We start from the raw sequence: 26,684 nt of genomic DNA, 5'->3' as shown, positions 1-26,684 counted from the left end.
CTCTTCTAGTTTTCCTCGATGCTCCGTGTCTGCTGAAGTGTAAGAAATAGTGTAAAAACTAAAACCAATGAAATCCTATTGTCGGTGGTCCCGGTTGTTCCTGTGAGGGTGTATAATGGACAGACCCAGAACATTGTATCGTCGTCCGTTCAGCCTGATGTGTGTGCTTAAATGAACCTCCCCTGCGTTCCCACCGCACAGCTCATGGCTAACCGCAAAGTTTGTGTTTTCCGTTGAGATCCCATTATTTTCTTTTTGCAGTATTTTTACCTCTGGAATCGCTGCAAATAAGTTGCTTCTCTGGGGCCCGTGAGAGTCGGGAAGTTTCCCGGCTGAAGTGAGTTGCCGAGCCTCTCCTTGCGGCAGGCGCTGTCCCCGCGCGACCCAGGACTGACGTTGACCGAAACGTGACTTTCCTATTTAATTTTCGTTTCGTCCGGCCGCCGTCACGTGCCCTGCGGCGCCGCCCCGCTCCTGTCACGTGAGCGGGCGGGGAGAGGCGGGCTCCGGTCACGTGACGGCGCGCTCCCGGCGGGGCGGGGCGGGGCCGCCCGGTCGCATGGGGCAAAGTGCCAGGCGCCGCCCCGGAGCGGGGAGAGGCCGCTGGAGCCGCCCGTAGCCCCCGGTGAGTGCGGCCCGGGCCGGTATCACCGCGTCCCGGGAAGGGAGGGGGGCGGCTACGGGGAGGGGGTTTGCTCCGCTACGTGTCCTCTCTGGCGCGGTGGGGGGCGAGTCCCGCCGCCTGAGGTGCGATGGGGGAGCGGCCCACCCCTTAGCGCCCCGCGGGGGGTCCGGGCCCGAAACGAACAGCTTGGACTCGGGCTCGGGTGTCCCCGCACCCCGCTGCGGAGGGGCGAGGGAGGGTGGCGAGGCCCCTCCGGCTCCCAGGGGAACCGTGGCGTGTGGCGCGTCCCGTGGGGGGTGGCGTGGGCTCCGGGGGGCGAGCAGGGGGTGACTCGGCGTTTCGGCAGCGGACCGACCGACCGACCGAAGCCGGCACGGTATTTCCTGCTCGGCCGCCTCCCTGTGCAAACTGCTCCCGCTTTCGGGATTTTTTCCAGCGCTCGGCAAACGGCGGTGCGGGAGTCACATCAGGGCGCCTGTGGCTTCCGTGGGATGCAGCCAGCGCCCGCGGGCCGGGCAGCGCCGGGCTGCCGAGGGGGAGCACCATAGGCTGTGGTGTCAGGGGGCACCCGCACCCCAGAGGGGGCTCCTTGCTTGCTTCCTGGTCTACGGTAAGTGTGCGCTCACTGGGCGACCTGAGAAGGTACCCCTTCTGCCGCTGGCGATCCTCAGAGAGAGGCTTGTGACCGATTTGAATGCACAAGTCACTGAGCCTCTTCCCCAAGGCTCCCCCCCCCCCCCCCCTTTTTTTCTTTTCCCTAATCCGAGCTGCTTAACTTGTACCTCTGAAACACTAAAATGAGCAAGAGCAAGCCCAGCTTAACTATTGCTTCTCTGTAGGCATGTTCTGGAAATTGCATGTAATTGTTATTAGTGAAAAGTTCTTTAAAATCTTTTATACAGTCACCAAAGATTGCATTTCTGTACTTAAATACTTGTTGAATTGTATTTGTGGATGTAAATAGACCAAGGAATAATTTTTCTGTTTGGTAATGTGGAAGTTAGTTGTATGTATTACAATGTGCTGCGTGAGCACAAACTATTTGATTAGAAATTGATAACTATAGTGTATTTTATTGTAGAGAAAAGACCTGATTCTTTTTTGTCTTTCCCAAGTGGCAGACTGGGAAAGTAAAAGCTAGCGTTACATGTCATTCACCGTTTTATTTTTCTTACTCACTTGTATAATGTATTCCACAGTGTCCTGCCCTGTATTTTGAGGCTAAACTCAAGAATGAGGAGCCCCAGTTGGCCTTAGTATGCTCATATAACATGGGTTTATAAGTTATATTCTGTCCTAATATTTGCTATGATTATTTCAGGGGTACATTCACGTTCTCCAGAAATCAGACTCGGAGAGGTAGTGGAAGGACGCAAACAAGTAAAAGGATTTGCTAAAAATTTGTTTCAAGTATTATAGAACTCTCGTTAGAAGTGAAGTAGAATGGTTTCAAGGTGTACTTTTTTTTTCCCCACCCAGCTTGTATAGAAATCAAGTCCCTCAGAGCAGTTTCCGTAGTCTGCTGACCAAGCAAGACTTGTTAAAATCTTGAGCAACATGAATTACAACCTACTTAGAATATCATACAGCTGTCTGTGACAGGTATTTATTATAGATGTGCAGTTTTTCCCTCAGTAATTAAGCCTCATATGTCTAGTCATACTTGCAAATGTAACTGTTTGTCAATGAGCGTAATAAAACCTTGTTCCTTTGTATTGGAGCAGATCTCCTGTAACCCATTCTCCAACACTTCCGTAAGCCCAAGGGTGAAATGATACTGCTTTGTCCTTTCATGCTGTCCTTTGCTCTTTTTCGTATGTCTTTGCAGAGTTTTAGGACAGGTACCTTTTTTCCATTTAATATAATTCATAACTTATCTTTCTGCTGCCGTAAATAAAGCAAGCTATTAAGTAGGACTCAGCCATTTAGAAATTTATTAAAGTCCAATGGCTGTAGTTAAATCTGACAGATCCTGTTTCTGGCATTTGTGTGATTTTTTTGCCTAGCTTTGACCTCTGAGTTTTAGCAGCTGTAAATTCATAGAATCATAGAATGGTTAGAGTTGGAAGGGACCTTAAAGATCGTGGAGTTCCAACCCCCCTGCCCTGGGCAGGGACACCTCCACTAGAGCAGGTTGCTCAAAGCCCCATCCAGCCTGGCCTGGAACACCTCCAGGGATGGGGCATCCACAACTTCTCTGGGCAATTCAAGATAATTATATATAGAAAACTTTGGTGAAAACTGAAGTCGTGCACTCAGCCAGAAACACTGTGAGCTTCCCAGTTGAGCATCCTTCTGGTCTTAGAACAGGCACAAAGCGTGTTTGTGGTGCGTGGGGCTTTGTCACGCTGTGATGCCTGGCTTAGCTCGGATACTAGAAGCACAAAAGTGTTTTTAGGGGGTAAGGTGAGAGTCTGGGTTTTTACCAGTGTGTTAACTCTGCTCACACTGCTCATATTTTCTTTTTCCTTTTTTTTTTTTTTTTTTTTTGCTAGTGTGAGGTTGTGAACAACTTATCAATCCTTATCTTGCTTCAGATATTTTACTTGCAAAGACTACTATAAGCACATCAAAAAGAAATGGTTCAGAGAGATGAATCTGAGTTTCTCAGTCACCTTGTGCCTGACCACTGGTTAATTTTCCTTTCCATCAGAAGCAATTACTGTTGACAACATGTTTCATTCACTTAATAGAAACACGAGTTGACTTTCTTCAAGAAAATGAAGTGTTTGGATTTGAACTTGCACACAGGCAACACAAGCATTAAGCCTAAAATAGTACTGGATAAAAACATACAAGGACTTATGACTATCCTCAGACATCGTTTTGGTTTTAATTATCCTTTGTATGCCTCCTGTTGGGCCACGGAGCGTTGCTCCATCACACATAGCCCGCCGTGCTTGGCTCTCGCTATTGCAGAGCCAGATCATTTCAATGGCTCTGCTACTTCATTGATGGTCTTAATATACAAACAAGGAAGTACTACTGGCTTGTGTACTGCAAAACACAGGTGAAGGTAATGAAAGAGAATAGAAAATGGGAGTTTCCAAAGGTATGAAGCAGTAAATAGTATAGTAGGGAATACAGTAAGCTTTTACAAAGTTTGTTCAAAGCCAGGGCGCTTTCTAAGGTGATATTCCAAAACAGCAGTAGTTGGATTGAAGCCTTTTGGTTTCTTGTATTCTAAATACATAGCTGTCAGATAGATGGGGGAGGGCTGCCATTTGTTTGCATCGTCAAATCCTAAAATTATTTACAAATTGTTGATGAAGGTGTTTTATAGATGGAGCAATGCATTGGTTAAGAATAAAACCATTATTGTTCTCTAAAACAACATGATCCACATCAAGTTCATCATGTACCTGAAATTCTTGTAAATTCACTTCTATCCAAACCTTACCGGAGGAGGGGTTGACTCTGCCTGTGATACACTATTGTGTGTCTGTTCAGTTAGTTGGATGTGTCGGGCTGTGTAAGTCAAGTACTTTTCAAAACTTTATCTGTACTCGGCCTCGTGGGAGTATTCATTGCTCCTGACTGTGGAGTTAACAATTGTGTCTTTATTTGCTCTCTGTGGACTGAGCATTCCTTGGGGAAGAGCTAAGGTAGTCAGTAAGGATCATATTTCAATATGATGACACGAAAGCATGCATTTTATTGGGTAGCTTTATAGTGTTTCTGAAAGATATCTTGTACCTCTGAGTGTGCAGATGAGCCCGAGAAGGGACCTGCCGTGTGTAGTTTGCTTAAAATATACTCTTCTGCTATTTTGTAATTCTCTTGTGTGTCAGGTGACAGTTTTATGTTTCTGTAATGTGTGAATATTTACATACAAATACTTGTGTGTGTGATTCTAATAACTCAGATCTTGTAAGAATAGGCGAGAAGTGAGATCTGTAATAACTCTTGGGGTAGACTTGTCTTTTTTCTGTTCTTAGCAGGGATGAGTTACTGTCACTGTTTTCTACTGACTATAGCATATTTAAAATCAACTTCTCAGACTATCTTCCATATTGTTTACATAGTTAAACTTTTTTTTTTTTTTTCTTTTTTGACCTAGAAATGATAGTTAAATTCTCCCACAAGCTAGTGGCTGACAGAAATTTGTGATGTGTTCCTGGATCTTCACACGAAATGCAGTTAAAGGAAAAATATGTTTTTCATCTATTGGAAGTTTCACTAATTCAGAGTTTTATACTGTCTTTACTTCTTGTTCATTCAGCTTCAGCATTTAGTTTTAAGCATCAGAGTGGGGTTTCTATGATGAAACATCCTTGTATTCTTGCACGCTTTGTGGCACGTCTCAAAGCGAAACCAGAAACTTTCAGACCTTCTGTAACAGGGAAGAGTTCTGAAATGTCACCAAGGAGCAAGCAAATTAATGTTATTAAACGTTGTTAATACTTAAAGTAATTTAGTTTTCCCAGTTAGGTCCCCAGGGTAAAAAAAAAAAAAAAAAAAAACAAGTTACACGCATGTTTAACTTTAGTTGTAAGGTTAATCATCAAAATTTGCTGTTGCCTCCACTGCAGCCAAAGATTAAGCATTTGGCTGTGATCATTTTCCTGGTCACTGACCTTTCTGTCATTGGAAAAAATAATGTGAATTTTCAGAAGGTTAAAAAAATATCTGGAAATCACTTATTTTGCCCTCTTTTCCCCTCTGCTACTTAACAGTTTATGCATTGAACCAAAGAAGTCCTACAAATTAGTTTGATTTGGGTTCAATCACTTTTTTTCTGGACTTTTTTTATGAGCAAAAATAATAATGGTAATCTTCAGAGGAGCAGATATTAGGCTTTCCTAAATGAGATGTGGAAAAACGCTTGATTTGCTTCCTAGGGCTAATTTCAGTATCACTTGTTTTTGCCAGCGTAGGATAATATATGAGGTGTAAATGTGGGAAAACAGGATCATCACCTGTGCCGCTGTGACTTACCTGCTGTCTTTTATTGTTCTAGTATTCTAAGACCTAGTGTCTTTCTTTCCCACTTGCTTCTCCACGTAGTTTCATCTCACACACCAGTGAATCACAGCTTGCTGCATGCAATTACGTGATCTCCATTGTAACACAAATCAAATAATAAATCTCTGAACACTTTCCCTTTTTGAAAATTCATAGGAATAAATAGCTAAAGTTCTCCTTCCTGTTCAGCTTTGCTCAGATTTTGACATCTGCTAGAGTTACACGCGGCCAAGTACATCATCTGTTAACTGTCTGTTTTGATTTAAGTCTTTGTGAAAGGATTTGAAAACAAATGTCTTAATTGTTTTTGGCCAACAGCAATGAGAAGACTTGAATAGAATTTCACAATGGAGGCAAAATCCATAGTCATTGGTGTGGAGGGGATGACGTGCAATTCCTGTGTTCAAACCATCGAACAGCATGTCGGGCAGATGAACGGTATCCATAACATTGAAGTAAGTAACGCTATCGCTAGTTCTTACAAAGCTTTGTTCTTATATGTGAAACCGTGATAAAGGATGCACCAAGGGAGGAAAATATGTGGAAAGAGTATATTCTGTATGTTTCATGGGAAGCTGATGTTGGAAGTGCGTTTGTGTATTTCTGGTATAAGAGAAAAACAAGCGGTTACTTCATTGCAGTGGGAGCTAAGTCATTATCTGTTTGTTACTCTTAAATAATTTTCTGCTTTACAATTAATTCAGCATTGTGAACTAATGAGAAAAAAGGCGGGGGGGGGGGCGCGGCGCAAGAACAGGAAACTTTTAAATAAGGTAAAGCAAAAGTCCTAGAATTTACAGTGGTGAAAAAAGCAATCTGTCCTTGTCGCTTTTGTTGAATAAATGCCAGTATTTGCTCAGAAGCCTCCAGGCCTTTTCTTTCAAACCAATGATGAGGTCCTTTGCACAGGTTCAAAAGCATTTGTGGGCTTGAGGTGCCCTGTTAATCATGTGGTAGTTGACTCACCATGAAAAATAATGCTGTTTTGTTGTGGTTCATGAACTAAGAGTAGCAGGGAATCCAGGGGACAAAGGAAAGTCTTGTTATCTCTTGGAAGAATTAGAAGCTTCCTTTATTTTTTACTGTCCAAGAGGAAGTGAGAGAATGAGCAGCAGAACTGTATTCTTGAACTATTAACAGAACTACTCCATTTGCCCTTAATCCAGGCTTCCTTGATCTGACGTGATTTTAACTTTTTTTTTCTTAGCTCAGAGGAGATACCAATATTTTGTCAGTATTTTTTCTATCGTGGGCAAAATATTGGACTGTAGAGTATTCCAGGGTGAGTTGATTATTCCTACACAATACATCATTTTACAGGAGTTTGGAAACAAGTTAAAAGCTGGGAGATTCCTATTAGTCTTATGACCTAACTTGTGCTAGAAAGAACAGTCCCAACAATAGCAGCAACAGAAAATTTTGAAGTTTAATTACTCGGCATCTAGGATCTGAAATCATGCTGTAACATTCTGTAGTGATTGATTTCACTCTAAAGAAAATAATATTTTCCTGGTTTCATCAAAAGATAATTTCTATGTTAGTGGATACATCTTAGGTTGAACACTTTCCTTCCCAGAACAGGATACGCTGTCTTAATTTGGCAGGCATGTGATTGTTACCTCTAGCTGACTTTGAAGGGCTCATATGGTTGGACTCAATCGTCTTAAAGGTGTTTTTCCAACCTAAATGATTCCGCAATTGCGGTGCACTGTTCTGTACGGAGGTAAATGATGCACTAGTTGGTACAGTTTCCTTTTGCCTGCAGCAGGCGTTCATGTACACGCACTGAGATGCTGGTGAATGACAGCAATATTTACGAGACACATAATATTTCATCTTCCTTCAACTTTCGTGGAGCTGTAACATCACAGGAGGCTGTGCTCTGACACCAGAACCTTGGACCACTAAACAGAGTGGTTTAGAAATAGGGATACCGCTGTTAACATCTGTGACATGGTATGATCAGGTAAATCAGGAGGTGTCTGCAAGCATCAAGTCAAATGAAGGCTAAAAGCAACCTGGAAAATAACACCCCCAAATAATCTGGCTTCAGAAGCCTCCTTTTCTCCCTTATTCGAGCTAAAAATTTAATCTTGTCAACCTTGCTTTTTCATTGTTTCACCTAATTTCTGAGAATATACAGGTGACTTGAGATAGGAGGAAAGATTCATACTTTAACTTGGTTGAAGACAATGTGCATCCCATAATGCCTTTTGCATAAGGAATGAAACAGGTATTTAAAAGGACAGTACTAAGAGTTTTGTATTTAGGTTTAAGGTAAATACCTTATCCCAAAGCTGAATACTATTTCTAAAACTACTTTTGGCAAGAAAATATATTACAAAAACTTAGTCTGAGTAGAACAGGACTATAAGAAACTTTAAGAGGTCATATTTAGTAATTATTCTCATTACATCATCAGAACTTCAATTTAGCTAGATCATTTGTTTCAGAAGAATCTCCGAGAATAACAAAACAAGGTTTTGTTTAGTGATTATGAATTAGGTCAGCAAGGGGATGAATGTTAGATGGCTAATACGAACACACAGAGCTGCATTTTGGTTATTTTGCCTCCAACTACAATGAAACCAATAAATGTCCATGTTGCTAGATCTGCTAAGGCCCATAATTGGGACAGAAATGAAGAAAGGTGGTCCGTAAAATGATTTAACTGGTCTAATTTAATCATGACTGTGGCCTTTAGGTTATACCTTTGCCCAGAGGAAAGATAGAATTGAATGATAATGTGTTGAGCCTCTGGCAGGCATTGGTTTTCCATTTTGGAAACTGCAATAATTACATTTGATATATCATCAGTTGGGAGTAAATTACATTTAGGGTATTTGTACCATCTGATGTGAAAGGTTAGTACCAAATCAGGGTATCTCTGGATCACCAAAATGTACAGAGAGAGGAAAACCAGCTTCTTTAATGTTTGTCATATATCAAATTTCGAAACTGAATTTTGTTCTGAGAGGTCTGATGTCCTTTACTGCTCATAGCAAGCTTACAGCCTGTGCCCAAGATGCCTAGAAATACTGGAGTCCTTTCACTGCTGCTTAAATCTGTGGGTTTTTTCAAAGAGTGTGTTCTTGTGTCCTTGTAGCCCGAGGGTAATTACTACTAACTGAAAATTGTACCTGTGATTAGAATTTTTTCTGTGGGCTGTTTTGTTTTTGGGATTGAATTGGGTTAGTCGTCCTAATTCAAGAGAGTTTGGCTCTGGAAGTTTCATGAGATGCGTTGGTGCTGTCTGGGTGTCGTAAGTCTAAGTGGCCAGACAGACTTGTAAAGGATTCTGAAACTGCGGGGGGGGGTGGGGAATAATCTGTTCTTTCTAGCCATGTTCTTGCACAGATGAGCAGAAGGTACTTTATGGTGGCTATAGGTATGGCTTTGCTCTTCAAGGTGAGTAGTGATAGAATTCTACTGGACAAGCATACATACAAGTAAAAGCTATTTCAAGTCTCATGCAGGATATTAGTTCTCATCTCTTAATACTGCAGTTTGCTAAATTGTTTTTTCTTTTTTCCTTGCAAGGTGTCTCTAGAGGATAAGAATGCAGTCATCATTTATGACTCAAAACTGCAGACTCCAGCAACACTGCAGGAAGCAATATACGACATGGGATTTGAAGCTACCTTAGCTGATGCAAACCCACAACCTGTTTTACCTGACACTATTTTTCTTACTATTCCTACTCAGTCAGCTCTAACGTCTAAACAGATTTGCAATATGCTACTAAAGAGCAAAGGTATCATGGATGTTAAAATGTCCTCCGATCAAAAAACTGCAGTGGTGACTTTCATTTCTTCCATTATAAATGGCAAGCAGATCATCCAAATGGTCCCTGGAGTAGATTTAAATATCTCTGCACCAGAGGTAACGCCTGGAACTTGTGAAGATTCCAGCTGGTCTCAAGCAAGTAGCGTTGTGCTGCGCCTGAAGGTAGAGGGGATGACCTGTCATTCCTGCACCAGCACCATTGAGGGCAGGATTGGCAAATTGCAAGGGATTCAGCGGATTAAAGGTAAAACCTTAGTGTACTTTTATATAAATTGAAGTTGACCAAGCTGTTCTGTGATGGCGTTGTGGAGATATCTTGGATTTAGATTAGATATTTTAGTGTGACACTTGCTCTTCTGGTACCAGGTATTTACTTAGTGTTTAATTTGGACTAGAAGTGAAAAACAGGGCCCAAATTGTGGTGAGGCTGTTGCTGTTACATCTGTGACAGTATTCAGTGGTTGCTTTGGATTGTGGTAGGGAGCCTGGAGTAGTCGTGTTCTGTAATTTTATTGCTGGTTAGAGAAATCTCTAATACCAGATGTCTCTCTTTTTTTTAACTGTAAATTTATATTGGTTTCTATTTTGTTCAATTAAAAAGTAATATTGGCATATATGTGATTGTATCTAAAAGGCAAATTATTGGTATAAATAGCTTTGGCATAAACATATTGCCACAGTCCCCTGATAAAAGGATAAATTTAGTAAGAAATAGTAATACTATTTGTGAAAGTCCTGGGGAAAGAGCAAAAAGTTGAGGAAAGGAGGAGTCAAAAATTGTAGTGCTAGACGAAAAATGTTTGAAGAACTAAATTGTGTGATATTTACCAAACCAATTAAATCTCCTTTCCATTGCAGTTACATCTCTGAGCATTTAAAGCATTCTTGGAAAGCTTTGACAAATGCTCTTGGGGCAATGTGCTGCTCATGCTTAGGGCAGTAATCCACACTTATTTTTATTGATTAATTTTCAGTGTCCCTGGACAATCAGGAAGCTGTTGTTGTCTACCAGCCTCATCTAATTACAGCAGAAGAAATAAAACATCAAATTGAAGTTGCAGGTTTCACAGCATCTTTCAAAAAGCATCCTAAACCCCTCAAGCTCAGCACCATTGACCTGGAAAGGCTGAGGAATCCTCAGACCAAGGGCTCTGAGACAGCACTGAAAGAAATCTCCAATGTGAATGATACAAAGACAGTTGTCTTCAGAATTGATGGCATGCACTGCAGTTCCTGCGTCCTCAATATTCAGAGTACCATATCAGCACTCCCATCAGTAACAAGTATAGTTGTTTCATTAGAGAAGAAATCTGCTATTATAAACTATAACCCAAACTTAATTAGCATAGAGCTACTGAGAAAAGCCATAGAGGAAGTGTCTCCAGAGAGATTTAAAGTCAGCCTTCCTGACAAATATGAAAATGTAGTGCTTTTCCCCACTCTGGCGTCTCCGCTGAAGTCTCCTCATCCAGCTTTGAAGGACACCAGCCAGCCGCTTACTCAAGTTGTTGTGATAAATATTGAAGGAATGACTTGCAACTCTTGTGTGCAGTCCATTGAGGGAGTCATATCCCAAAAGGCAGGTGTAAAATCTATTCATGTCTCTCTCTCAAATCGTAATGGGACTATTGAATATGACCCTCTGCAAACGTGCCCAGAAGACCTGCGATCCTCAATAGAGGATATGGGATTTGATGCATCTTTATCAGGTAATGACATACTAAACTTCTAAATTTAAAAGGATTGTGCAGTTCTGTTTAGGATTTGGTACCACCCAAGATGAAATTTGGCAGTTGATGTATACTTTGTGCTTGCCAAGAGAAGCTTTATATCTTCATTGTCAATGAAATAATTAAATGCACGTACCCTTCTTTTAATACATCAGATTTATTAAAAGTGATTGAGATATCTGCAGGTATAAATACATCAGATAAATACTGATGTTCGAATGGTGCTCTAGTTTGCTACTGTATAACATTCATGGCATGAATATGGAATCAGAGCTTTGCTAGCTGCGAAGACTATTACGGATTGCTGTGCTGAAGTTTCTTTAATAGCAAATTATCAAAGACTTGGCTCCTGTGGAGTAACTAGTGAAGGGATATTTAACCAGACTGAGGCGTGACTGAGGAGTGACAAGAATCTGAAGAGTGTGGCTGTCACTGAGGAGGTTAAAATGATGCTGTTGTGAGAGAACCCTGGTAGGCAGCTGCACACCACCCTGCCACTCACTCACTCCCCCTTGGTGGGATGGGGAAGAGAAGGGTAAAAGAGCAAAAACTTGTAGATTGAGTGGATTGATAGTTTAACAGGTAAAGCAAAAGTTGCGCGTGCAAGCAAAGCAAGGAATTAATTCCCATTGAAAATTAAACTTCCCCTTGGCAGGCAGATGTTTAGCCATCTGCAAGAAAGCAAGGTTTCATCATGCATAATAGTTACTTGGGAAGACAAATGCCGTCACTCTGAACATCCTCGTTTCCTCCTCCTTCCCTCAGTTTTATCAGAGCTTGACGTCACATGGTGTGGAATATCCCTTTGAACAGTTGGGGTCACTTCTCCCAGTTGTGTCCCTTCCCAGCTCCTTGTGGCCCCCCTGGCCCTCTGTGCCCTCCCAGCCCACTTGCTGTTGGGGTGGTGTGAGGAGCAGAAAAGGCCTTGACTCTGTGTAAGCCCTGCTCAGCAATAGCGAAAACATCGGTGTATTCCCATCACTGTTTGGTCACAGATCCAAAAGACAGCACTCTATGAGCTACTATGAAGATATTTCACCCTGTCCCAGCCAAAATGAGTACAGATGCTTACTGTGATGTCTGGCACCCTAAAAGTAATTGCACAGTGGGAGCAGATGGCTAGATAGTAGAACACAGAAGACTTACGGTGAGAATAGAGACGAATATGAATAGGAAGAAAGGCTTCCTGAGGGGACAGGGAAGCTCCATTTCTTGATTCAGTAAGATTAAATTTTGAGAAATACAGTACGTGAACTATTTTATGGCAATAACTGAAGAAGAGGTCAGGTGCTCCCACTTAATTCCTTTCATACTGCTCCTGCATAAACATAGCATCTCCTGAATTGCTGTAAGATGCAGTTCTCTGTAGTCTGAAAGCCCGTCTCTAAGGTTAAAAACACTGACTTTGCTTACGAAACGTGCACTGCTTACAAATTCAGTGTTGTGCTCCAGGTGAAGTCAACAAAATTGTGTCTTAAATTAAGGTTGCAATGCAGAGGTTGAACTTAACAGCCTACAGAAGAGGACAAAAGATGTGCAACAGAAGAGACAAATACAGTGAGGGAGGGCAAAAGGAAAAACAGTAACAAAACAGTCTATAAGTTAATCAGTGGCCCAACCCTTTGTCCTGTTTTCTTTTGCTTACTCTTAATTGACAGACAGATGGATTAATCTGATTGATTGACAAGGCATGTTCAATTACCATTTTTTGGTCTAAATTTACCGCAGCATGTATTTATGGCTGGTGTAGCACCAGCTCATACCTCGTTGCAATGGCTATTGGTAATGTGGTGAATTGCACTCTCCTTTCCAGCACAGGCAGAACACCTTGTGGCAATAGCTCAGCCCTCACCCGAAGTGCAACTGGAATCTCACAAAACTGAGCCGTCCTCCAAGGTGTCCCCAACCTACCTTGCTAGACAAGAGACAAAGACTATATCGAAGTGCTATGTCCAGGTCACAGGAATGACATGCGCTTCATGTGTAGCCAACATTGAGAGAAACTTGAGAAGAGAAGACGGTAAGATACACGTCAGTTGCTAAGCGTGTCTTTCAGAGAACCCATCTAGCTTTTGCGCAGCATTTTTAATGTGTGGGTTGTTAGGAGAAGTACCTTTGCTGGTGCGTTTCGTGGGTGAGAACACAGGCTGCTTGCTGGTGGTTCACAGGGTGAAAGCAATGTCCTTCCTGCTGCTGTGTGGCCGTGCTGGCTGGAGACTGCCGCCGCAGGGCAGGAGTTGGCGTACTCCAAAGAGAATATAGGCATCAAATACGGACCCTTTTGAAGCTAAACCAGATCTTTTCTACTGGAGGGACATGCCCAGGTCTGCAGCCTCAAGGCAGGGAGGTTGTATTAGAAAGGGACAGTATTAATACAGATTAAAGAGACACGAGTTAATTTTAGCTCTGCGAGTCAGGACAACTATGTCCATCTTCTGTCAATGTGATGATTATATTTGCAGAAATAAATAGTCGCATGACTGTGATGTAATGAAGTCATTAATGTAGACTGTGTTTAATTATTGTAATGAAGATGGATGTGTCCCAAGTTAACCTGGAATTTAATTTTTTTTCATCTTAAAAAATGGATAAATCTAAATCCTTTTCACTTAGCGTACAGCAGGATTGCGCAGTTTTAGATCCGCCCTTTCTCATACATGTTCTGTCTTAAAGAAGAGGCTTTTAGAAATGGTAAATGCAGATCAGAAAAATATGCAAACTGTGTTTTAGAAGAACTTCTTTTAAGTAAAAATAGATTGTCTTTTCATATAGCATAGATTAAATGTTTGTAATTAGACTGTTTAAAAACATGCAACTCTTGTGGAGTAATGCTTTGGTCTGTCACACCTACACTGTGGTGCTTTTGTAGCTTTGTTGATGTATCTTCCAAAAACGATGGTGTTTTTCTTTGTGTGTACCTGCAATATGGTAGCTTGCCTCAGTAAATTGCTGTTGTGCCATGATACTACCATGTTTTTCTTAAACATGATCTACCATTCCCACATTCTGTTTCCTAGGAATACATTCGATACTTGTGGCCCTAATGGCAGGAAAGGCAGAAGTGAGGTATAATCCTGCTGTCATACACCCTTCAGCTATTGCAGAGCTCATACGGGAACTGGGATTTGGAGCTACCGTGATGGAAAACTGTGGTGAAGGAGATGGAATTCTGGAACTTGTTGTAAGCTAGTAATTAAGACCAATCACCTTGGTCTTTCTTACTTTTATCTATTGGGTGTGTTTGTGTAAGCGTCCACTTCCTAAAGTGTAAATCATATAATAGAGCTTAATTTACAAAAAATAAAATATAAGAGTACGTCAGTTACATATCACAAACTATACCTTGTCCTGCAGACAGTGCTGGCTCACCGCTACACTGACATTGGAGATACAGTCCTGTGGTTTTTTGATTACTCTGCCTATTGCAGGAATTACGTTTGTGTTTTTTTTTCTTTTTTGTAGCTGAGTCTAGCTCAGTGTAGCCCAGCTCTGAGCTTGAAGAGCCAGCAGAGCTTTACCTTGTCTCTGTGCTCTGTTTCCTCTGTATTGCTCTCATCCTTAACTAGAGAGCTCCATCTCACTCCTTCAAGCCCCAGAAATATGCAATAAGTAATTCAGGATAGTCATGAGCAGTTTTTCTTTTCCTACTTTTTAAGATGCATTTACTGAGTAACCTGTGGTTTTGATAACAGGAAGGAACCTTTATTTTACAGGTGAGAGGAATGACATGTGCTTCTTGTGTACACAAAATAGAATCCACCCTCATGAAGACCAATGGTGTTTTATACTGCTCGGTAGCTCTTGCAACCAACAAAGCACATATTAAATATGATCCTGAGATTATAGGTCCTCGAGATGTTATACAAGTGGTAAAGGTAAGTTTCGTGAAGACACAGTCTCATAAAATATCCAGTGTCCTTTGAAGAGTTACATACAGAAGAGAAAGGAAGACTATTAAAGGCAAAAAAAAAAAAAAAATCTGTCTCTTTTCTTTCATTTACTGTCGTCTTAGTGCAGTTTTCTGCAGCTAATATGTGTGCTCTGGCACAGAAGCAATGCTCTATTATGACTTTGCCTAAGTTTTTTAACAGAAATACTAGGAAAGCCAGGCTGTGGTAGAGTTGAAGATACCAGCTGTAGGGTTGCAGAAAAATAAAGCCCATCCATGAGTACTGTACCAGGAGAGAGGTGAAATAAGTTTCTTGGCTTTCTCCCTCGATTTCTCTACTTCTGGAATTCAGGAATAACCATTTTCGGAAAACCACATTTTAGAATCGCATTTTAATGTTCTAGAAAATCTGATGTGGAAATCAACCTGCTTTTCTAAAAATTCTAAAAATTAGTAACAATCATATCAGAAATGTTAATAAAGTAAATGAACTGTAAGGCTGGCACCATCTGGCAATAACTTTATATGGCACAAAGTGCCTTTAAAAATTGACTGTTTTCTTTTTTATTATTACACTTTTTTCCTTAGGATTTAGGTTTCACCACTTCGTTAGTCAAAAAAGATAGATCTGCTAGTCATCTAGATCACAAACAGGAAATAAGGCAGTAAGTATTCCTGAACATATTCAGATACTATAACATCTTTGAGTCTTCTTTTTTGTCAAGAGTAGAGCTTTTTTGTTGTTTGTGTTTTGGGGTTTTTTTGTGATTCTGTAGACTTGCTAGCTAAAATGTCCTAGCTAGTACTTGACTGCAAAACAAAATTTTTTATTTATTTTTTTTTTTTTAAATCCAAGGTGGAAAAGGTCTTTTGTTGTGAGTCTCGTTTTCTGTATTCCTGTCATGGGGCTGATGATTTACATGATGGTTATGGACAGTCAGCTTGCAGATGCTCACGCGCATCACAACATGAGCAATGAGGAAATGCAGGCCCTTCACTCCTCTATGGTCCTGGAATACCAGCTCCTACCAGGATTGTCCGTTATGAATTTTCTGTCGTTTTTACTCTGTGTGCCTGTACAGGTAAGTGGGAATATGACAACTCCTTGTTGCTTTGGCTTAAGCACTCAAAACGGAAGGCGATGAAGAAATTAAAGTTGAAAAGTGACTGTAATTGTGCTGATACAAAATGCTTTTGAGGTGGTTGTGTGCTGCTGCTCTTGCCAAAATCCGTGGTCACGGGCAGGCCAGGCAGTGTAGAGGTGCCTCGCTGCACTGGTGGGCATGGGGAGGACCTGGTGGGACTCCATGGAGGAGAGAAGACCTGCAAGTACTGTGGCAGAGATCCTAGCTCTCAGCTAGAGCTGGGATTTTGTTTGGGAAGAGATGGAGAAGGCAAAGAACACAAATAAAATGGGTGTCTCCCTCTCCTTTGGAAACGCTGCTGCTGTGTGTTAGGAATGTGTGTATAAAATAGACTGTGCTCTCGTTACAGATGTTTGGAGGCTGGCACTTCTATATCCAGGCATACAAAGCCCTGAAGCACAAAACTGCAAATATGGACGTGCTCATTGTTCTGGCGACCACTATTGCGTTTGCCTACTCCTTCGTTATTCTCCTGGTTGCAATGGCTGAGAAAGCAAAAGTAAACCCTGTGACATTCTTTGACACACCTCCTATGCTGTTTGTGTTCATCTCCTTGGGCCGGTGGCTAGAGCATGTTGCAAAGGTAAGGAAAATAAAAACCCGTGATATCTACAAGCTGCAGGACACTAAGAATCATTTTGGAATGTTGTGTACCTTTAACACAAAAAGAAATCCCATTAAAAAGCTTTGTTTAGGTTCTTTTAATGTTCTTTGTTGTAAAATCATCTTCAGTAACTGCACTAGTAAAAATATGAAATGACTTAATATAAGTCTGTTTGCAGAAAGTATTTTCTTAATAGGGTAAATTGCAACATACGTAGTTGTCATTTACCCAGCAATCTTTTTCAATAGCATAGTCAGAAAAATATGAAAATTATTATTCTAGGGTAAAACATCAGAAGCACTGGCAAGACTAATTTCATTACAAGCTACTGAAGCTACTATTGTTACCTTGGGCCCTGATAACGTTCTTTTAAGGTATCTTGCTTTGTCATTTGCTTTTTCTGTTCATTTTTTGTTGTTAATGTGCTTAATTCACAGAAAAAATGTTACCATTCTGTAGAACTATGAAGCAAATAATTTCAGATTTCCTGGCAGATTTGCCAGATATAAATGTTAAAATGCAGAAAAAAATAACACTGCTCTGATTTGTTTTATTGGAATCTTGCTAATCTTTGCTGTGATAAGAAAATTAGTGGATTTTCTCAACTGGAAAGTAAATAAAATTATGATAAAATAATCCTAGCGCTCTTTAAAATAGCCTTTCTTGTGACATTTTTTGTATACGTTAACAGTGTCAACCAGTGGGGTTATGCTTTGTGTATAGTGACAACTCCTTTTGCCTGGGTAACTTCAGTTAACAATCTCTTATTAAAACACTATACATCATTGTAGTGAAGAGCAAGTTGATGTCGAACTGGTTCAACGAGGTGACATTGTCAAAGTGATCCCAGGAGGCAAATTCCCAGTGGATGGTCGTGTTATTGAGGGACACTCTATGGTAGACGAATCTCTTATTACAGGTAAGCGTTTGCTTTTTGCAAGTGTAAAAATGTTTTTCTTTAAACGTATACGAAGGAGGGAAGTTGAAGCTGATGTTCTCCTTGCTCTTCTGATTGCATGTTAGGAGTTATTATAATATTGCTGAAAAATAAACTTAGTATCTGTTGTTGACCTTTCCTCAGGTGAAGCGATGCCCGTGACTAAAAAACCTGGCAATACAGTTATTGCAGGTTCTATTAATCAGAATGGGTCACTACTGATTTCAGCAACCCATGTTGGAGCTGATACAACTCTTTCCCAGATTGTTAAACTTGTGGAGGAGGCCCAGACCTCAAAGGTAGAGCGTTATCAAATTAAGCATATGAGTTCTGTTTTATCGTTTAGGCTTCAGCATACCAAATCAGTTGAAGAGCGGTTAAGATTGTATAGATTTCAATTGCAGTTGCATAATGAAGTGTCTTGCTGAATAAGGACTTTGATATAGTCTAGTGTTCCAAGTCTCATCATCGTCTTAAGTAAATATGTAATTATAAAGTGTGGTATGCCAAGTGTGTGGCAAACAGAAGCTGTGATTATATCTATGTCTGAAGGCGTAAAGGAGAGTAAGCACAATGTTCCTGGAGCTGACGTGCGTTTCTCCGTCCTAGGCTCCTATCCAGCAATTTGCAGACAAACTTAGTGGCTACTTCGTTCCTTCTATTGTGGCTGTCTCTGTGGTTACACTTTTTGCCTGGATTATAATTGGATTTGTGGATTTTGAAATAGTAGAGAAATACTTTCTGGTAAGTAAGTCGTCTTAAACACCTTCTGAAATATTTAAAAAATAGTTAGCCTACAAGTCTATTGGACTGCAGTGGTTCCCTTTCTGAATTATCCTTGCAGGCTGTTTCTGATTATAGATATTATATTAGCAGCAGCAGTAGTAGTATTTTATTTTTCATATTTTATTTTTTTACGCTCTATCACTGCTACATTTATACTTAAAGAGAATCTGCAGTAATTAATCAACTCCTGAAGTTAGTATTAAAAAAAAAGTTAATTAAAAAAGTAAATATTAAACATCAAAATCTCCCAGTTTCCATTCCTCCTCTGTGCGGAAAAGAAGTCCTTTGGGTCACAAGCTCCAGTTCTAGTTTTGTTATAAAGGAAAACATAAAGGAGTTGTTATACTGTGTGGTACCTTATTTAGGAAAATGTCCTATAAATAAAGCAGATCGCAGGCATATGTGGTATAGAACAGAATTTAGTCATTAATTAGTCATTGATCTTAGCTTTGTGTAATTTGCCTGTGCTTTAGCGTTTAATACTTTAGCTTATCTATTTGCTGATTTATTTTTTTTTTAACAACAAAGGCAAGGTGCAGTTGAATACATTTTCTACTGTTCAACTTCTTCTATTACTAAAATAAACTTCTGTCCCCAGGGTTACAATAAGAGCATTTCTGCAGCTGAGGTGATAATCCGCTTTGCTTTCCAAGCCTCCATCACAGTCCTGTGCATTGCCTGTCCCTGCTCTCTGGGATTAGCCACCCCGACAGCTGTGATGGTTGGTACTGGGGTAGGAGCTCAGAATGGCATCCTGATCAAAGGGGGAGAGCCGCTGGAGATGGCACATAAGGTAAAAGATGTGGGTTATTGTGACACGAGCTTTAACGGCTGGTTCGGTGGCATTTTGCCAGTTGCTGCCTGAGCAGATGGTTACATGCACGTCAGTGATGTATGGTCAGTACACGGTAGTAAGTTTGGTTAAATTGGATGGTTTTCTGAGGAAGCTATACTTTAAAGCTTTGTTGGTTGAATGAAGTCTTCCTGTTTTGCTGCAGGTGAAGGTGGTTGTATTTGACAAGACAGGAACTATTACTCACGGGACTCCAGAAGTGACACAGGTGAAGTTTCTAGTGGAGGGTAACCAGCTACCACATCATAAAATGCTGGCCATAGTGGGGACTGCAGAGAGTAATAGCGAGCATCCTCTAGGAGTAGCAATAACAAAATACTGCAAAAAGGTAAGTTATTTATACAGGAAAGGAGTAGTTTGTGTTACAGAAGAACTCTCTTGCAGCACTTAATATGTATGAATAGTTATTTAGAAAGTAATTGATGTATTCAGTTAGGAAAGCTGAAAATTGCGGAGCCACGTAAATCACTTGATGCCATATGAGATGCGCTGGATACTTAATGTTTTGATGATTGGCTGAATGTTCCTCTGCTCTACTAGAGTTAGTTTGACTGCACTTTATTTTGTGGGGTTTGTAAATGCGGCATGCCTTTATACATTCCAAAATTTTCTCAGTTTGCGTCCTTTTTTCTTTAGGAACTGGACTCGGAAACCCTTGGGACGTGTACAGATTTTCAGGTGGTTCCAGGCTGCGGCATTAGTTGTAAAGTCACCAATATTGAAGCATTACTCTACAGGACAAATCTCATGGTTGAAGAAAACAATATTAAAAATGTGACACTTGTGAAGATTGAGGAAAATACAGACGAATCAGTGCAGCCTGCTTTGATTATTGATGCTGAACTGCCAAGTAAGCTAATTCTGGTTTACAGAATAAAATGGATAATTTTTGCTGTTGTATCTTTAGGATCCTTAAGAACGAGGTCACTTTTTTCTGCCCTGGAGAACTGGGCTTGCTTCAAGGCACACCTGAAATAGTTGGTCATCAGTTTATTTAATGCTCACACATCACTCGGGACATTTTGATTAAATGCAGTTCAAAGTTATGTGTTGAATATGGGGCTGGAAAATCACATAGGAATTCTCTTTCAGCTCTCTTCTTACTTTGCTTCATCCCAAGTTATCATTTGCTAGCCAAAACTATGTATAGTTGCACAACTGACTGGTTTTCAATCAAGAACAGCTCATTGTTAAAACGTAGAACTATATTGGGCTGTTACATATAAATTAGAAGCACTGAGAAAGGGACTTGGTCCTTTGCTGTCTTTTGACCTGTGATTCTTGGTCCAGTGATGTGGTAGCTACCCGTTGCTGAAGAAATATTAGTGTCTGTCTTGTCAAGAACATGTGAAATAATTGGTGGGGCAGAAAATATTGAGAAAGACTTTCTTGCTTTTTGGATTCTCTGTAATGATGTTTCTGCGCATCCTGGGAGAACCTGGATAGGATTAGCTGGAGGGAACCTTCCTGGTTATCCGCATGATGGCAGAATTGTATTTTCTTCCTTCAGCTACTCTGACTTCTCAGAAATACTCTGTTCTCATTGGGAACCGGGAGTGGATGAATAGAAATGGCCTCCTTGTTACAAATGAAGTTGATAAAGCCATGATGGAACATGAGCGGAGAGGTCGCACAGCGGTTTTAGCAGCTGTTGATGGTAAGTTCAGTGATGTCTCTTTTTTTTTTTTTTCTTTTTTTTTTTTTATTCAGAGGTTGATTTGTCACTATTTAAACAGAAAGCAACAAGTAATAATGTCATAACAGTTAATACCTGAAGCAGAATAATAGGATGAAAAGAGATCATTAACTAGTTTGATAACGCTTTCATATGAGAGAGACGTCTTCCTGCCTTGTTTTAGTTGACAGGTGAGTTGGCCATAATGCAAAGACTTCAAAGAGAGCAAAGGAAGAAAGGATGTTGTTGTTGTTGTTGGACAGTCCATGCTTTGTATTGCCTTAAACGTTACTACCCTGATATCTATCTCATTCTGCTTTTTACTGTCAATATTACTGTTTCTGGAATTGGTCTTACTGGGGGGAAAAAAAAAAAATATTATGTTTTCTTCCTAAAGCAATGAAGATCTTTATTCCAAATACATTCTTTCTTTCTGTTCTTTTAGGAGTGCTTTGTGGCTTGATAGCTATTGCTGATACTGTGAAACCAGAAGCTGAGCTGGCAGTCCACACTTTGAAGGGTATGGGATTAGAAGTTGTCCTAATGACTGGTGACAACAGCAAAACAGCAAGATCTATTGCCTCTCAGGTAAGCTGTTACATGTTGTTGTGGTTTGAGGAACCCACAACAATTTATTGTTGTTCTGACAATTATTCTATCACCCGATGACCCCTCCCCACCCGGGAAGGGGAATCAGGGAAAAGAAGGAAACTTGAGGGTTGAAATATAAATAGATTTAACGGGATGAGACTAAATAATTAACAATAATAGTAAAGAACCTGTATTGATCCCAGTACCAGTATAAAATATACAGAGATTACACTTAGCCCGTTCCATCAGCAGGAAGCTGTGCGTTCCCAGCAGGGGACAGCAAATGTCAGACACTGCGAGCGCTGCAGCTTTGGGAGGAAGGGAAGGGCTCAGGGGTCCAGCACCGGGCCAAGGAGTCCTCAGGATGGCAGCCATCAAGGGAGAGAGAGAATTCCTCAGCAAACTTTCTAATCTATATTGGATGTGACGTTCATGGTATGAAATAATCATGTTGGCCAGCCTGCACCAAGTGTCCAGGCCTCACTCCTCCTCATCCCTGCACCTGGCAAGGCTTGAAAACACCAAGACCTTGAATGCCACGTAGTCTGGCTGGCCATGAAGTAAATATTTTCCGAAATGCAGACACTAGAGTCTTCTAAAAGTGCAGTTTTCCCAACCATTAGGAGATAAATTAGTCTTGTGTTGCTCAAACCAGGACATACATGTGTTTGGGTTTGAAGCTTTCTACAACCCACATAGAAGAGGCGTGCTGTATCATGTTGATATTGCTTGTGGCCAGTGTAAAACTGGTTTATTGTGAAAAATGGTAATGTAAACAAATTCTGAGTAAGGGGAGAATTGAAGAAGCCGTTTTGAATGGAAACAGCATCAACTTTGAATTCGGAGGTATGTGGTTTGGTCATTTAGCTGGGTTTGGTCTTTTAGTTCATGAGTGATAACACGGGTTTCAACCTTCCTAGTCCCATTATTAGAGGCAGAAGTTTTGATAGCTGGTAGAAAACCTGCAAGGCAGTTTTGTGCTTCTCTCTCTTTAGGTTGGCATCACCAAAGTGTTCGCAGAGGTTCTTCCCTCCCACAAAGTAGCCAAAGTGAAACAATTACAAGACGAAGGGAAACGGGTGGCCATGGTTGGAGATGGTATCAATGACTCCCCAGCTCTTGCCATGGCCAATGTGGGAATTGCTATTGGCACGGGTACTGATGTAGCCATTGAGGCAGCTGATGTGGTTCTAATTAAGGTAAGAAATAAGAGTGCTTCATTAAAATGATGTAAGGGGGTTTAGAAGGCCCAGGATGTCTTGAATGATTCGGAGCACCGCTGAGGTGTACAGCCTTCATAAGCCAGGAGAACTGGAGCAAAGAATTGTCTTTGTCGGGTTTGTTTACTGTGGTGGTAATTATCCTATGAAGAAAACTTCCCCATTTTCTGGGTACTACAGATTTTGGGATAATGCAAGTTTGAGAGTGGGCAAAGGAGGAAAAAGTGACCTGACTTTAGCAAACATAAATTATATTCCGGTAACATACCACAGTCCCTCCAAGGTTATAGTCACTTCTTACACATCAATGCCACCTTGACAGAAGCTGTGGTCAGTGTCCAGAGCTGTCCTGTGGTGTGCTCTATATATCCTTTGGATTACGATGACGTCTGGAATAAGATTGGCGCTGATTGTATGGGCTCTAGGCAGACAAACCAGAGCAGCCTACAGCATACGTACTGCATGTAGTGTGTTACATCCAGTGTACAGCAGTTAGCTTTAAATTAGGGGTATGATGATGCTACGTGTATGCTTTTTTTTCCTCTCTTTGACTTCTCCAATAAACGTATTAACTTGCAGGATGACTTGATGGATGTGGTAGCAAGTATAGATTTATCAAGGAAAACCGTGAAAAGGATACGGATCAACTTTGTCTTTGCTCTAATTTATAATCTCATTGGAGTTCCCATAGCTGCAGGTATGTGAATGTTTCCCTGCAGTAATGAGGTTGTGCTCGGTGAGCAGAGGATTGCAGTGATTTGCTGTTGTGTGTAACAGTGTCCGTTTTCTTTATTTCTGACTGTCTCTGCCTGGGAATGTTGCAGAGGTGTATTTGTCAGCTGTCCTCTTCCCACATGATGGCTATTATGGATTTGCTAAGCACATGAAAATAACTTCTAAGATAAAAGGTTTATTGAATGAGCCTGATTCTGTGAACAAGCAGTTTACTGCAAGGCGGGCAAGACATGCCTACCTCTGAATTTCAGAGTGCCCAAGTAACGCATCCAGCTGTATTCACGTGTAGGTTCTAGCTGAGATAGAACACAAATTTATATATTAAATATTTGTCATTTAGCACTAAAATCCTATTTATTAACATACTGAAATGCAATTTCACGTGGACTGTCTAATTTTACTTGTATGTGTTAATGTGCTGCTGCTCTGAACTTATTGCTATTTTCTTTTTCTAGGTGTCTTCCTGCCCATTGGTTTGGTTTTGCAGCCCTGGATGGGATCTGCAGCAATGGCCGCCTCCTCTGTTTCCGTTGTGCTTTCTTCTTTGCTGTTAAAGATGTGAGTATAAACAACTTTGTAGTTTGTAATTTAGGTTTGAAGCTGAGGTCTTTTGCTTTGAGTGACAGAAGGTAAGTGTGGGACTATGACAGATTTCAAAGGTTTTTGAAGAACAGTTCGGGCAGGTCTGTGTTCAGCAGGAGTTAGTTTTGTTCTTGCTCGAGGAATCAGTTGGTGCAAAGTGCTTCAGACAGTAGTGTTTAAAAAAAACCAAAACACGTCATTTCTGATGTGAAGAGAAATGTTCAAGTCAGAAGTGGGTTCAGAATGGAAAATTCCTTTGTCTATTTGTGAGGAGTCTTGTCAGGACATGCTGGGTTCTGAGACAATGTGGCTGTGAACACCACACTGACACTGAGGATCGTTGCAGTAAGTGAACTGCGTTTTGCTGCTGCATTTGTCGTTGCGTTCTCGTTCCTCACCCCGCAGGCAGGAGCAGTGTAGCACTGCCGTGGGAATGATACCTCTTGCTATTTAGCTCACACACGAGGCTTCAGAAGAAGGAGAGTAAAAGATTTGGTAAATGAATGGAGCGGTCCACTCTTAGTTGGTACATTTTGCCAGTGTGTGTTGGGGATGCTCAGCACCACCAAAGCAGTTATGACGAGTGAGGCAGGTCAGCTCCTACCTGTTCTTCTGCATCCTGGCCAAAAAGCACTGAATTAGTTTCTGGTTGCATAGTAGCTTTGCAAAATCTGAAACTTTCATCACCGTATCATTGATCAAATTATAAATGTCTCTGGGTTGTGCATGATCATAGCACATAGGCTAGTTTCTTTCTGTATTTTAGTGTACTTTACTTCAACCCGAGATGCATTGTCATCTGTTGTTTTTTTTTTTTTTTTTTTTCCTTAGGTACCAGAAACCAAGTGCTGAGAAACTTGAGTTCCGGGCCCGTGGCCAAATGAGGCACAAGAGCCCATCAGAAATCAGTGTCCACATTGGAATTGATGAGACTGGGACAGGCTCTCCTAAACTGAGCTTAATGGATCGAATCATCAACTACAGTAGAGCCTCTATAAATTCCCTTTTTTCAGACAAGCGTTCAGTGAACAGCATCGTTCTTAACGAACCAGATAAGCATTCGCTTTTGGTGGGAGATTTTGGAGAAGATGATGACACAGCATTATGAAAGACGCGTCCCTCACACCCCGGCCAAGCAAAAAAACCAACCCTGAAGCAAAATGACAAAACAACCAAACCAGCTGTCTAGAAGTCTGTGCATGTACTGATCGTTTCTGGAGTTCTTTTCAGATGTATTTCTTCTTTAATGTAGAAAGTTAGTTTTTGCAGTGACTTTCCAGGGTTGTCTTTTTCTTTTTTAGAACTAGACTTACCAAAAAAAAACCAGTGCAGGGGCTGTTAACACTTGCAAACAGGGCTGTGTCACCATTCCATGAAACTTGTAGTGTAGCATTCTTTTTGGCAAAATGTCAAAATATGATTAAGGAAGCTAAGGAACCAGAAACCTATTTCCCAGCCTTAATAATAGGCTACTTTGTGCATAGTCAAAGTTAGTACTGTGTTTAAAACATAATAAATTACTGCATCTGCAAAACACTGAGGGTTCTGTGCAGATAGACGTGCCTTACTTCAAAACTTCCAGGACCCTCTTGTTGCCATGGCCTGTGCCTGCCTTCTACCAGAAATGGTTCCTCTCAAATGCCTTTTCTTCTTACAAACATCTGGTTCCAGCTCTTCACACTCCTGACTTCAAATCATCTCACCATTTGTCATCTGGATTCCTGTGAGGCAGGAATGGGAGGTTTTGGGTTTGCTTTCTAACAGCATTACCCGCGTTTAACTCTCTCCATCCGTGCCCCGGAACACTCCTGCTACGGTGATTGTCTGCTTGAATGGGTTGGGAGGTTTGCACATTCCCAAGAACTCCTGCGACATCTGAGTACGATATGAATGTGATGTGGTGTTAGCCAAAATGTTTAGCTTTTAAGAAGGCAGCAATGTAGTTAGTGCTCACTACCAATATTTACTAACACTCCTTAAATGAACCAGAACAGTTTGAACTGGCAACACGTGGACTGCCTTTAAAATGTTTACAGTTCAGTCTCTGCAGATATTGAACACCATCACAGAATTCATTGTGTCAGATTCTGCACTAACACCAGTTGCTTGTAAAGATAAGTTAACTGTCTGTAGGACTGACCAGGAATGGTCCAGAGTCCACTCCATAGATTGATGCAAACCTCCTTTGAGTGGGATGTTCAGATCCAGGCTTTGGGAATTAAGGCAGTCTTCATTTGTTACTGAACTGAAATACCAAAATGAAGGTTTTGATCATTAAATCATTAATATTCTCAGTGAGAAATAAAGGTGGTCATTGCCTAGTAGGTAGCTACCTGTTTGTTACTTAATAAACCTTATTCTTTAAATACTCTGCTGAGACAGCTTTCTGAAGCAATTACTAGGTTCAGTTGAATTACCATGGACTGTATTTTATATTGTGTAAACGTGCAATTCCAGTTTGTGGTTGTAGAGGAGAAATACCGAGTCTGGAGTATGATAAAGAGATCTCTATAATGTTCTAGTTTTTAATATGAAGTCTGATGTCAGTGCATAGTTCGTGT

At 40.9% G+C, this 26,684-nt stretch overlaps 1 protein-coding gene across 1 annotated transcript; it reads left to right on the top strand.

The window, feature by feature from the left end:
* Positions 1-543: 543 nt before the first annotated feature.
* Positions 544-25,653, top strand: ATP7A (ATPase copper transporting alpha). Its single transcript, XM_074148055.1, has 23 exons — positions 544-625; positions 5,909-6,045; positions 9,131-9,620; positions 10,351-11,085; positions 12,920-13,126; positions 14,124-14,287; positions 14,820-14,981; positions 15,584-15,660; positions 15,852-16,077; positions 16,490-16,723; positions 17,027-17,118; positions 17,536-17,663; positions 17,826-17,980; positions 18,291-18,425; positions 19,066-19,260; positions 19,466-19,648; positions 19,957-20,170; positions 20,831-20,977; positions 21,441-21,583; positions 22,582-22,785; positions 23,386-23,503; positions 23,997-24,099; positions 24,955-25,653. The coding sequence occupies exons 2-23, from the start codon at positions 5,938-5,940 to the stop codon at positions 25,229-25,231; spliced, it is 4,497 nt and encodes a 1,498-aa protein (XP_074004156.1). The 5' UTR covers positions 544-625; positions 5,909-5,937; the 3' UTR covers positions 25,232-25,653.
* The last annotated feature ends 1,031 nt before the right edge of the window (positions 25,654-26,684 follow it).

This window comes from Numenius arquata, chromosome 5 (genome assembly GCF_964106895.1).
Source record: "Numenius arquata chromosome 5, bNumArq3.hap1.1, whole genome shotgun sequence".
NCBI lineage: Eukaryota > Metazoa > Chordata > Aves > Charadriiformes > Scolopacidae > Numenius > Numenius arquata.
The sequence above is the reverse complement of the archived record's forward strand: the minus strand, read 5'-3'. Positions and strand labels throughout refer to the sequence as shown.

What these genes read in the sequence shown, in the direction of transcription:
- ATP7A (XM_074148055.1), top strand. Translation starts at nt 5,938, where the DNA reads ATGGAGGCAAAATCCATAGTCATTGGTGTGGAGGGGATGACGTGCAAT. An exon ending in TACTCTGTGTGCCTGTACAG is followed by an intron (nt 16,078 to 16,489) that starts GTAAGTGGGAAT and finishes CTCTCGTTACAG; the next exon opens with ATGTTTGGAGGCTGGCACTT. An exon ending in TGGAGTTCCCATAGCTGCAG is followed by an intron (nt 23,504 to 23,996) that starts GTATGTGAATGT and finishes TTCTTTTTCTAG; the next exon opens with GTGTCTTCCTGCCCATTGGT.